At 43.4% G+C, this 12999-nt stretch overlaps 1 protein-coding gene across 2 annotated transcripts in view; it reads left to right on the forward strand.

Annotated features, from left to right (window-relative positions):
- SLTM (SAFB like transcription modulator) overlaps positions 1 to 12999 on the forward strand; it is a 35543-nt gene that overhangs the window by 7243 nt on the left and 15301 nt on the right. For both annotated transcript variants that reach the window (XM_055002487.1, XM_055002488.1), the window contains exons 3-9: positions 818 to 882; positions 2584 to 2745; positions 4892 to 4916; positions 6247 to 6715; positions 7274 to 7323; positions 8912 to 9024; positions 12313 to 12462. In XM_055002487.1, the coding sequence (XP_054858462.1) occupies positions 818 to 882; positions 2584 to 2745; positions 4892 to 4916; positions 6247 to 6715; positions 7274 to 7323; positions 8912 to 9024; positions 12313 to 12462 (1034 nt within the window). The remainder of the gene's footprint in view (positions 1 to 817; positions 883 to 2583; positions 2746 to 4891; positions 4917 to 6246; positions 6716 to 7273; positions 7324 to 8911; positions 9025 to 12312; positions 12463 to 12999) is intronic.

Below are 12999 nucleotides of genomic sequence, written 5' to 3' on the forward strand. Positions count from 1 at the left end.
GATTCGTGTACAGATAAGTGTACAATGAGAAACTTCAAGCATGCTTGGGTATACATACTTTTAATCTAAAATTTCTTCTGAGACACATGGAGATATTCAGAATAGAAGAGGACTATCAATCTATAATAGAAGGTATGTTTTGTCATCTGTAGCTCAGCATCTTAGTCATGTGGACTTTGTGATGTGTTAAAGCAAAACTACTTTTTTTGTTTTAGAGCATTGTGATGGGCCATTGGATAACTCACTCCCTTGGCTGTAGTGACTTTTTTTTTTAAAGCAAGCAAAGCACATTTTGAATAGCCGCCTGGGCATTTAGCACAAATGCTAGATGTTGTAGAGTGACCCGGGCACTCGTTATCCTGGATGACTGTCAAATGATGAGATTATCAAGCAGCTCTGGGAACTTGATTCTTTCTAGAAATTGACGTATTAGCTAATTAGCTTTTGCAAGCTTACTTTGTTTTTTCTTTTTGCAAAAATTGAAATGTTTTCGATATGCAGGTAGCAATGTTAGGGCAATCAGGAAGGTAAATCCTGCACTAAATGATGGTCACCAGTTTACAGTGTTTTCCATTCATTGCATTGCAAAATAAACTGACTGCCAATCTTGGGTGGGAGTAAAAATGTTAGGTTTCTTGAACTCCTTGCCCTTCAATTTCCCTTCCTTGTTGCATTTGAAAAGGATCTTCTGCAGTGAGGATGATCTGTGCCATGGGTTTCATTTGGGAAGCTGCCTTGAGAGCTTTTTTGGTATGGTGACATGTCACTTAAATCCCAGCTAAATTCCAAGTGATCATTAGCATGTCCTTTTCTTTAGGTAAGAAGCAGGAAAACGATGAACTAAGTGGGGATGCTTCAGTGGAAGATGACTCCTTAGTCAAGGTAATATTATGAAAATTGAAACTAGAGATCCAAGCCTAAGCACTTGTAATAGGGGGTAAATTACAGGGAACTTATAGGATTGCATATCTTTGCACTGCGTGCTCGATGAAGGTGTAATGGGGTGTTTTATCCATTCTTCATTAAAGCGCTAAACTGTCCAGTCTCCAAGAGTTAACCCTATAAAATTCTGTTGAGCTCAGAAGCTTCAAATGAGACCTGAAAGCAGAATTCTGTTAGAGAAGCTGTGTCTTACTACAGTTTATTTGTCAGTTCTTCCTGTTAACCCTTTCCACCAAGAAAGGGTTAACAGGAAAGAAAAAATGAAACCAATAATTGATGAAGATATGTAGAAAAGTAATATATAGAGTATAAGTTAAATTGGTTGACTTATATTGAATGTACTGTTTATAGAAGTATTTTAAATTATGCTAAATGAGGATAAATTGTTTGTCCCATATTGAAGATGAGATTATAAGATAGAGTATAGAGTACCAAAATTAGCCAAATGATTATTATCAAAAGAAAATATGCCAAGAATGTATTATTTAGTTATGTATTATCTAGTTGTTACAGTAAGTAGGAAGACAGAAGGAGCACTGTGTTATATAGAAGCTTAGAAGAATGTGAAAGTTTATGTTTGATAGATAGAATAAATTTAAAATGAGTAAGGGGAAAAGGGACAAGGGGTGGAAAACTGTTGGAAGTCAACAAAAGGGGGGGAAAGAGGGGGTTAGAATTGGAAAAATTAAAGGAAATTGATTGTAATGTATAATTTAATGATATCTAATCCAATAAAAATTAAAAAAAAAGAAATGCCTGCACTAAAAAGTAAATCTGTTAACATCTCTCAATTAAAGCTAGTAATGATTTAAAAACAGATTATACTCAAGTCTACTCTGAAATGCATTGGATTTTCAGTACATACATAGATAAAACATTCCTCACCTAAATTTTCTTTATGAAATTTCTTTTGTCAAAATCCTGATCTCTTGTCTGAGTGACATCTTTTACACTAATTAACGTCTGCTATTTATAAAGAATCTCAAATATTCTTCACATGTGGCAACAGTAGAAAAATAAGATTGGGTTTAGATTTAGCTGGTCATTCAGATTTTCAGTCATGTGACATTCTTCCAACACTGTGTGATGCTATGGTCCAGGTTCAAGATAAGCTTCATACGTCCTTAAAAGTTGACAAAAGTTAAATGAGCAGATTGTTACAGGATCATTCTAGCAATTAAAAAATCATTAATCTACCTTCATCCAATTACTTTTAATTGGTTGTAAAAAAGATTAAAGGAACATCTGTGTTTTTATACAACCTGCTAACAAACTACATTAAAGTTTATACACAGTTCACTGGAGTGCACGTATATAATGAGAGTATATTGTGATCTAATACATATTCCTGCTACAAAGACAGACAGGTTTTTCCTTATGCTAGAATATAAAGCATTGTTCAGTCTGCTCTTACAATTGATCACTTTTCTATTATGCTAGCATGTGACTCATACTGTAAATTAAAATTTGTGTGTGAGTAACAAGCAATAGAGTGGTGATTGTGCGAAACCTGGAAAGCATGAACCATTTTCTGATAGAGTGAGGAGACCACACTTTTAGCTACTCCTTGCTTTAATATCTGCTGATGGCTGTGTGCCTTAATGTACCCGTGTCATATCAAGTGGTATTCATATTCAAAAGGAATGTGAGCTGGAAGCTCAGGAGGCAAGTGACCAGGACGGAAATGATGAATTGAAAGACTCTGAAGAATCGGTGGAGAACGAAGATGACTCTAAAGTACTGCTTTCTGTTGAGAAGAAGAAAGCTAATTCGAAGCGACCTGAAAAGGACTTGGAAAACCAGGTATGCTACAGAAACCCCTTCAGTAGAATGTTGGGATGGTATCCAAAATGTTAATCCCTTGAAAGTTGCCCTGTTTTGACTTTTTAAGTTACTGTGTTCTTGCTTCTCAGCCAGAAACTAGCTTCCAGAGTTGTGGATAGCCGTTAGTGCTTCAGGGAAGGGATTTCTCGGCAGGTTCTGAACTTGGTAGATGGCAAGGAGGAGACTCAACTGTAGCCAGACCAAATGGTGGTGACTTTTTTCTTGTGTAGCCTAGAAATTAAATTAGCGTAGTGTCTTGCTGTTTCCCTTTGATCAAATGATGCTGTTGATAGTTTACATCAGCTGTCTCCTGGTTTCATTGAGGCTTCTCATACTCTGCTGCAGCAGCGTAGCATTGCATAGTGCTAGAAGACATCTCCAGCAGTGATGTGGGAGGAGGAGCTGAGCTCCCAGCTCTCCTGTGTCTCCAAGGGTTGGGAGGACGCCCACTTGTCCTGGCAGAGCATATAGTATGGTACTTCCTTAAAATAAGGGCAATACGAAGTTAAGTAGTAGCTCAGCTCGAGGAATGTTTGACACAAACACACAGGGTGCTTCAGTGTACTTTGAGACAGTGGGCATATGTGGCTGCAGCATTCTGTTAGGCAAACGGTTCCATTTTGAGAAAACATGACAAGGCCCACAACTTGTTGAAGCCTAGTGTTGCAGAGTTGCCAGATGACTCTGAAAGCATCGTATCAGTTTCCTGCGATTCGCTTTCCCAGTTAGTCTGTTCCACCTGTGGCAGCTTGTCAGAACTAGCGGTCACTGAAGCCGAGAGTTCTCTGAATTGGCACACCCACTTCCTGTGGAAAGTGTCACTAGTTCCAAACTGCCCTAGTTAGCGTGTCTTGGTTTGTCTCCTTGGGGGCACTGAGGTTCAAGATGCGGAAGATGAAAGCTTTGCTGCTACTCTTGTAAGTTTCTAAATTATCTTCTTAAAGCTGCTTAGAAAGCTGGCCCATGTTTGCATTCAGCTGGAAGGAAACTGTGGAGTCCCTGGAGTGCAAGATCTTATTGCAGTGTAGAAAAGCTTCCCAGATGTATTTAGTTAAATGTATTTGTATTAAAGTTCTAAACCACTCTTCTGCAAAGGAGTTCTTAAGCTAGAAACTGCAAAACAAGTACGAAACTAACCAGTAGAACACCTCAGCAGAGCACAGACCAACTGACACATGGATTCAGAAGGGACCGGCGTTCAAAACACACAACCCGATGTCACAGATAAATGAGATTGTGGCTTGCTGCTGGGCCTTTCAAGCAAGACATCAGGAGATTTTGATGAACGAGATCTCCTCATATTTCTGATGCGGCATAGCATGCCAACCAGCAACTGTGCCAAAATCTACTCTGTGTTGGCTTTGCTGCCATCAGTCACCATGCCAGCCAGCCAGTTCCTGGCAAGCTGCCAGATACCAGACCAGCTGCAGTTCCCAAGCAGTCTTCGAAGACCAGCATCACATGCAGTGCATTGAAGTAAACGGTTTGGAGCTTTGAAGGTCTGGATAACTGGCCAGCTCAGCTCTGTAGAGGAGGGGTTGCGGCTGGCGTGCTAGCATGGTCCGATAGAAGGCACTTTGAGACATGCGTGTCACCTGAACTGCATGCATGGCCTTTGCAGGGAGCACAGTAATGTGTGGAGTAGGCATGTCCCCTGTCTCCAGTCAGTTAAGAAGAAGCTGTCGGCTGTCACGTATGGATGGCCGGCAATCCCAGATTACTTCTCTCAGCAAATTCATGGAGTTGCAATGGGTTTTTTGGTCTTGTACCTTTTATTTGAAGTTTTTGTATTATCTACCCCCTTGCCATCTGCAAGTTAATTTAGATTAACTGTGTGGGTTATCAAAAGTAGAATTTGCTTCTCAGATCAGTTGTGTGGAAGAAGCAGGAGCCTGCCATTTCAACAAAATGATGTATTTAGGTCTCTGAATGGAATTGTTGACTAATCCTGAGTTTCTCAGTGTATTGCCTGCCTAATTTTTAAAAATTTATTAGATGTTAACAATACAAAAGATTGCTAGCAAAGCCTTTTTGTTGGTTGCTCAGTTTCTGAATTATTAGTAGTTTGCCTGCTCTGTTTAAAGAGAATTGTAAATACTTAGTAGATTTTTTTTCTAACTTACAGGATGGAGAAGAAGAGAATGAGAAAGGTATGTTTTGAAATTTAGTAGAGTTCAGAATGCTCTAAGATACTTGAGGTTGCTTTTCAGAAATGGCAGGTGCATCACTTTGCTTACTGTTAAACATGTCAGCCATAAGTATCTCTCCTAAGGACAGTGGTTGGATCCATGCTTTCAGTTGGCTTTTCTTTCAATTTCACACACACACACCAGTAACTTTACTGCCTGCTTGATCCATCCATATGGTCTACTAAGTGCCTTAATAGAGCAAAGATTCCAAACTCTTTGGGTATGAATCTTACCTACGGTAAGTCTTGCTATATACACTTTGTCTTGCACTGTAATAACTGCTAGGTGCCTCATGGGAATGAAATGTTCTGCAGAATGGAATTTGACAGCCGTTCAAATGATGGATGGCATTCTGCTTTTTACTGCACTGGCCAACGCCACATCATGCTTCATGGTTTCATGTGAGATTTGGGAACCTGTGGAAGGAGTCTGCTCACTGGTGCCTTTAAAAGCTACTCTACGGAGCACATTGGCAGTACCCCACTTCTGACTGGCCTTGCTAAAGAAGACACACAGAGAGCACTCTAAGGACCTTGCATATTGGTGGACTAAAGGACATGGGATCATTGTGACTTTAGACATGAAGTCACGAAGGCTGTTCACACATGTGGGTGTGAACTTGGTCTTTGTAAGGAAGCCCACAGCAGAAACCTCTTCTCATAAAGTGCGAATGTCGCTGGGGGGCGCCAACGAGAGGACTGAGCATATGGACCCATCTGCATGGGATGAAGAAGATTGCATGCAAGCCTTCCGTGAACTTTGGCCTAAAGTTTGTTCTGTACTGAGCGCAGCTGACTTCTGCAACTGCCCCTTGGCTGGCAAGCAGCCACTGGAAAGGAAGGAAGGACAGTTGTGCAGCTGTGAAGGATTTGGCTCATGAGCTCTGGGCCATCTGAAGGATACTGGAAGACGAACAGACTCGTAAATGGAAGTCTGGGAATATTGACTTGCTGTTGAGCTATGAAGAAGAGCTTCTTTGCTTATCGCCTGCAGCTTTGAAAACCAGATGCTTGTACTGAAGAACAGGTGTCTTCTGGATGAAACCCACTCGTGTCTTGATTCCTGTTCAGTTTTTGGTGCTTTTATCTAGAAAATTTGTTTGCCATGAAGAATGAGTGATCCTGGGTTAAAGGATTGATTTGTGTGTTAATGCCCCTTATGTTTTTTCTCCTAACCTTCCATCAGTTCTAATAACTGGCTTTGTATTTTCTAGGTCCTCTTCTAGCTTTATGAATATGAAAATGTTTAAACTTCTTGTTTTGCCATATTTATTCCTGTTAAATCCTCTTAGATAAAGCAGGTTCTGGTGATGGTACACAAGAAGTATCTAAGCCTCTTCCTTCAGAAGAGAGCCTAGCTGAGGCTGATCACTCTGCTCATGAAGAGGTGGAAGCAAACGCGTCTGGGAAAGAAGCTGAGGATGATAACATATCGGTTACAATCCAGGCTGAAGATGCCATCACTCTAGATTTTGATGGCGATGACCTTCTAGAAACAGGTAAAAATCTGAAAATTACAGATTCAGAAGCAAGTAAGCCAAAAGATGGGCAGGATGCCAGTGCGCCAAGCCTGGAGAAGGAAGGCAAGAATTATGAGATGACTGAGAACCATAAAGATGGTAAGAAGGAAGACGGCATGAAAGGGGATCCTGTCAAGAAAGAAGCCCGAGAAGGCTCGAAGAAAGCAGACTCTGGAGACAAAGACAAGGATACTTTGAAGAAAGGTCCCTCGTCTACTGGGGCCACTGGTCAAGCAAAGAGGTTTGTCTTTCTATGTCCGTTCTTTAAGATACTACCAGCATTCAATAAGATCACTCTGCATTATGGGGGTAGCAGCAAGAAACTTGTAATTAGTATCTTATGCTCCTGCCTGTAAAATGTTTTTGACGGCCATAAGTTACCTGTGTTTTTTAAAAAAAAATCGGGATCTTCGTATATTCTTTATCCTGCTGATTGCATTGGTGAATTGACAGCATATTGTTATTTTTTTCAAATAGTCAAGTTTTAAGTACCCTTGTGATGATGGTAATGAACAGCTCTCAGTTCTAAGAACACCGTAATGAAGCCAAGTCCCAGCCCTGAATGTGGAGAAGATTGCCATATACCCACTGAATAAAATTGTCAGAAACTCTAGATCTTCAGGCATCATGGGGAAAATCAGTGCAAGAAGCCATGATGAGGGAAAGGTCACATTTCCTCACATGACAGTCCGGCCCTCACTTACTTATTTATGTTTCAGAAATGATTTGCATAATAGTGTAAGATTCTTGGCAAGGAAATTCTACATGTTCAATTTGCTTTGATTTTTGTTCCTTTTAGCTCTACTAAGGAATCTAAAGAAAGCAAGACTGCATCAAAGGATGACAAAGGTAATGGATCCTTTGTAGGGGCAGGTTAGAATGACCCTCCTAGCTCTGGTACCTAGTCATGGAGTGAGTTTTCTCTCTCCTCTGCTTTGAAGATCGAGTGGGTAATACTCGCACTCAGGCTTTGCCTTTTCTCTAAGGTTTGGGCTTTTTCTTCACTTGACTGGAGCTTTCTTGAGCCTCTGAGAGTTGCATTTGCACCCTGAGCTTCCTCTGAGGAACTCAGGAGGGTGTTTGTTGTTTTTGCCATTATCCTCACAACAGCCCTGCGAGGTAGGTTAGACTGAGAGAGTCACTGACCCAAGATAAACCCAGTGAGCTTCTCAGCAGTCGGGGGTGGGGGTGGGCGGGGTGGATTTGAATTCCAGATCATCCCACTCTTAATCTTGCAATCTGCCCATTATAGAATACTGTTCTTTCCATCTCAGGGGCATTGGATTGTTTATGCTTTGGGGTGTAAATCAGTCCTTTAAACTAGTGAGAACTTTTTCATTTCAAACAGGAATTAGACAGCCAGATACAGGAGGAAGATCTCTTCCCTGCAGAGCCCCTTATTTCTCTCTTGCTGTCAATAAGACTCCCGTGCTTGTCATTTACAGAATATATAGGCAGTAAACAAATCTTTTTACGTCCAGAGTTGTCATAGCTACCTGTTTCTGTTAAGTGTTGGGGCAGAACTATGTATAAGAGGAAGTATTCCATTACTAGGAACTAATTCCTCCTTGTTGCCTGTTCTTAGCAAAGTAATTTATGAATAGAAGCATTCTGCTGATTATTGCAGAACTTGCACTTAATCAAAATACCATGTACACCAAAGCAAGTTATTGCATTACGTACTTGCTGAATGTACAGTGCTCATTTCTCATGATGGGGGAATGTATGCCGCATATGTAATACAAGGTTGGAGTCCGTCTGAATTCCATGAATGGAAGCACAGCTGCCCCTTCCCTGCCCTCATCACTGCTTTGGAGAGATGGAGGATCCCCAGGGGGCAGCACGAATGGAAGTTAAAGGGCTGCCACAATGCAGGAGAACTGGCCAAAACAGTCCATTTCTCCCCTCATCCCAACATGTGTGGACCTTTGCCCAGAGTATGCAGCCCATTGTTAGTTACAGATAAAAAATGTAGAGCAATCACTTGATTCAGAAGAACAGTTCTCCTTGCAGTATACTATCTCAGCAGCTAATCCTGACTTTAAAATCGCTTTGTCCGGTCAGTGCGACTCATCGAAGGACCCCAATGGATGAAGTGACACAGTTTAATGACATTGCCTGCACGTTACCCAAAGCTGTTGCCATTACAGTGAGAACTGAGTAGCAGATGTTCACTTGGGAAGTGACGGGCTGGCCATTTTCATGAGTGTCTAGCCAGTGGCTAACTTGAAAATGCTGTTGCTTCAGAAAAGCATGTACAGGGCACTAAATTTCTGTATTGCTCTGTCAGTAGTGGCCAAGTGGACACCCCCAGTCTTCCTGTCCTGACTGCTTATCTAAAGCAAGTGCTAGTCCAGACGCAGGGCCCCCAGAGTTACCTACCACAGGAGGGAGCATATGGAGGCTGAAACATTATCTTGTGGCCTTTTGTTTGTAGGCAGCGCAAGCAGTGGCAGCGGCAGCAGCTCAACTAGGAACTTGTGGGTGAGCGGCTTGTCTTCCAACACAAAAGCTGCTGACTTGAAAAATCTCTTCGGCAAATATGGGAAGGTATGACTTCACCTTACAACGTTAACTGGCTCTTAATCTCAAGCCTTTGTGCATGTGGCAGCAAGGTGGACAAACAAAACCTTATTTTTTAAAAGAGTGAGTTCTTTGTACGTTCACAGTTAAAGTGATTCCTAAAATTAATCTAGTTTTAAAATGGTACCCAAATGTAGTGCTAACTCATAACACAAATCGCTTCAAGTAGGATCCTTGGTCCTCCGTCAAACACACCAAGGCTGCTTTACACGTAAAAGAACAAGCTGGGGGAACATAGGCGGTCTTTGAGGTGAAACAGAAATAACCATTTGGCTCTAGACATTTAGACACATCCATCTCATCAAACTCTCTTCTGACCAGTAATTATCTACGCTCGTTTCTGGGAAGTTCTGGACATTTCTACTTCAGGGAAATGATCCGTCTTCATGTCTTTGCACTTCAGAACTGCTCCACTGAGCAGGCACAAATTGTGCAGTGCAGAGTGTGGCTCTGGCTAGTGGATCTGGATCCATGCTCCTGGGCAGCAATGGTGCTTTTAAAATAGCAAACAGGTATTTCATTTGCTCTGTCTGCCAGTAGCTATGCATGCTTCTTCTGGAAATACATGAAATAGAGATTGAAACTCCATCTTGCTTGAGACTAAGTCTTGTTTAACTTGCAAGGACTTATTTTAAGACTTAATGCAAACTAAAACAAGCACCTTCTTTCCATTTTAAGACCCTGAAGGTCAGCAGGAGTCTAAACTTTTATGAGAGATGCTGGCTAGCTGTTCTCTGTTGTTGTACTAGGACTCTGTTTGTGTTGACAGGCATTCAGGGCTTAGTTTGTGACATGGGTGCCTGTGATGCATAACATAGTGGCTTAGGAGAGCCTGGGGAATGATACTTGATGTTGATACAGAGACGGCCACATCAGGGATTGCAGCTCGTCAGACCTCCAGTGGTGACATCTAAGGCAGGGCCTGGCCAGATCTTAAGGTCTGTTCGAAGCTTCATATTGGAGAAGGCATCGTGATCCCAGACTTATTTGGGCCTTTAAAGGTCCAGTCCAGCGCTTTGAATTGTGCCTAGGAAATCAATATGACCCCAGTAACTGGGCTGCTGCATTCCGGACTGAAGGATGTGTCTTGGAACTCTTCAAAAGCCAGCCCTCCATAACCATGCACTACAACAGCCTAGCCTGTGTTAACACTGGCTAGGTCCGCCTTACTCGAGAAGGGCTGCAACTGATAAAATACACTCCAACTTACTGCTGCTTCCTGGCCACAAAGTAGCAAGACTGAGTCCTAGAGGATCCCCACACTGCAGACCTGAGTCTTCGCAGAGCATGTGCCCTCGTCCAGAACAGGCTGAAGCCCAGACCAGCAGAAAGCCAAACAGCAGCACTTCAGTCATTTCTGGACTGACTTTCAAGGCGCCCTGCCCACCCTCATCCCATCCCTTCACTGCTCTCAGGCACTGGTCAAGACAGTCCATTGATGCAAACAAGAAGTAGAGCTGAGTGTCAGCAGGTGGGCGGCACAACACCTTACAGCCTCATGCACCCCCCACAGTGGTTTCATATAGATGTTAAACAACATTGAGGACAAGAAGGAACCACACACAACTCCAGAGGCCAGGGCAAAGAGCAGCTGTCCTCCAGCACCACTTTCTGGGTTCTAATCTCCAAGAAGGATTGGATCCGTTGCAACACAGTCCCAGCTCAGCTTTGGAACAGCAGTCTAAGAACTATTGTGGCCAGTGGTGCTGAAAGCAGCTGAATGCTGAGAAGAGTAAACAAGAACATGGCCCCCATCCAACTCTTGGTGCAGGCTACCGTCTAAACCAACCAGGGCAGTTTAAATACCAAAATCTGGTCAGAAGCCAGGCTGGTCAGGGTGCAGATAATCTGAGTCATCCAAGGGAACCTGGATTTGCGAAATCATCACATACTCAAGTCACCTTGCCTAGGAATGGCGTGCCCAGCACGGGCCTAAAGCTGTCCCAAAGGGTAGAGCCAAGGGGCCCTGCTGCTTAAGAAGCCGTTTGAACCATAGCTTCCTGAAGCTCCATGGGAACCAGTCCCTCCCTCCAAAGAGGGGATGTGACAACCTCAACTGTTCCAACTGGCCAGGCCTCCTCAGTAGCCAAGAAGGGTCAGGATTAAGTGTGCTTGAGGCTGTCCTGACTTCTCCTGGGATCTTTTCCGCATCTAAGATTGCACACATTGAAAAGTTGTGCAAGAAGACTGTGCAAGTGGCAGCTGTGGGGCCATTTGGGTAGAGCTCTCTCTGCCGATCATATCCAGAAAATGCTTTCCAGCTGTCTGCTGCTAAGTATGGGGTAAACCCCTAGCCACTGATAGCTTCTCGGGTTAGCATTATGCAGAGTTAATGGCTGTGATGGCCATTTTTTCTTTATCACCATAGAATATGCTCTAATACAGGCCGTCATCTGTGATCTAAGGCTCGGGTGCCCCTCATGGTACCTCCTTTTCCTGTGAGTTAAAGCTTCCTAAGGAAGGTTGCGAGAGAGTGCAAGCCACATCCTAGTAGCAAAGGCAAGACCGGGCTGCAAATGGTCTGGAACTCATACCAGAAATGGTGGCTACAGCTGCTATCTTGAGTTTGGGAGTCAGCAATAAAAGTGATGCAACTCTGTAGTCTTACAGTTTGGTTACCCAGCCTGGCCTGTGGAAGGATGGGGGCAGGGGATCAGTATGACAGAGAGTCTGGGATTTATCTTAAACTGATATTGTTTCTTTCTCTTGGCCTAAATAAATGTTGCATATTGAAGCTGCGTTCAACAGAAGGCTTGAAATGGTGATACTCGGATGCAGCCGGGTGAGGGACTCTGGTTGCTGCCAGTGTATTGACGCCTGAGCTGGTTGCAGAAACCTGCTCGGAAGTGTTGTCCTGCAACACTCTCCCCCCCCCTCCCCCCATCTGTATCCATTGTGATCTCTCATAAATCTTAGTCCAGTAGTCAATTTCACAGGGCCAGTTTCTCTTGCATCACACTGGTGGAAGAAGGCTTCCGTCTGTCCTTGAAAATGGTTCCTCTCGGAAAGCTCCTCTTTGCCCGCCAGCAGGATGCAGGGAGTTGAGGTGTATTACACCCAGCAGTTGACATCAGTCCAGAACGGATTGAATTTTTCCTTGAACGCTCTCTTACCTTAAAGCACATAAGAAGTATGCATGTTGTGTGCATACAGGTGTTCCACCTGGCCTTGCTATCCAGAGTAGAGAACAGTGATGTGATTGGGAGGGGGGGGGGGTTGGCTTAAAACCTTGACTGCTTTGGTGTCTGTTTGTAGGTCCTGGCTGCAAAAGTGGTCACAAATGCCCGAAGCCCTGGAGCCAAGTGCTACGGCATCGTGACCATGTCCTCAAGCACGGAAGTGGCCAGGTGCATAGCTCACCTTCATCGAACAGAGTTGCATGGGCAGCAGATTTCTGTGGAGAAAGTAGGTGTCATGTTTCCTGGCAGAGTAGAATGTGGGGGGGCTGTACCCCGCTCATACCTTCATAATAGGGCAGCCACGTGCATCATTCTTAATTTGAGTTAGTGCTCTCCCCCCCCCCCCCCCAAATAAAAAAGTCCTCGGAAACTATTCACTGCTTGGCCAGCTCTTTAGCCAAGCCTCGAGGAAACAGGGTGCCAGTTATTGGGTTTGGTCTCTCTAAGAGAAAGGAATTTATGTAAATGGACTAACTCTGAAAGAAACCAAACTGCTTGCCTGATATCTTACAAGACACAGGCAGGAGTTGATTTAGGGAGGGGGCCAGGCCTATTTTACACCTATACTGCTCTTTCTGAATGATTTGGAGCAGGCTCGGATGTGTTTGCATGTTTGCAACTTGCCTATGGTGTGGGCTCCGAAATACCCCGATGAAGGTGCTTGATTGTAATGGGTTATCCATAGCTTCTCCAAGGCTTTAATCTGTGATCAGATGCTTCCTCCCACCTCCTTCAGTTCTAACAGCCAAGCAGCAGTTAGCCT

This window comes from Eublepharis macularius, chromosome 18 (genome assembly GCF_028583425.1).
Source record: "Eublepharis macularius isolate TG4126 chromosome 18, MPM_Emac_v1.0, whole genome shotgun sequence".
NCBI lineage: Eukaryota > Metazoa > Chordata > Lepidosauria > Squamata > Eublepharidae > Eublepharis > Eublepharis macularius.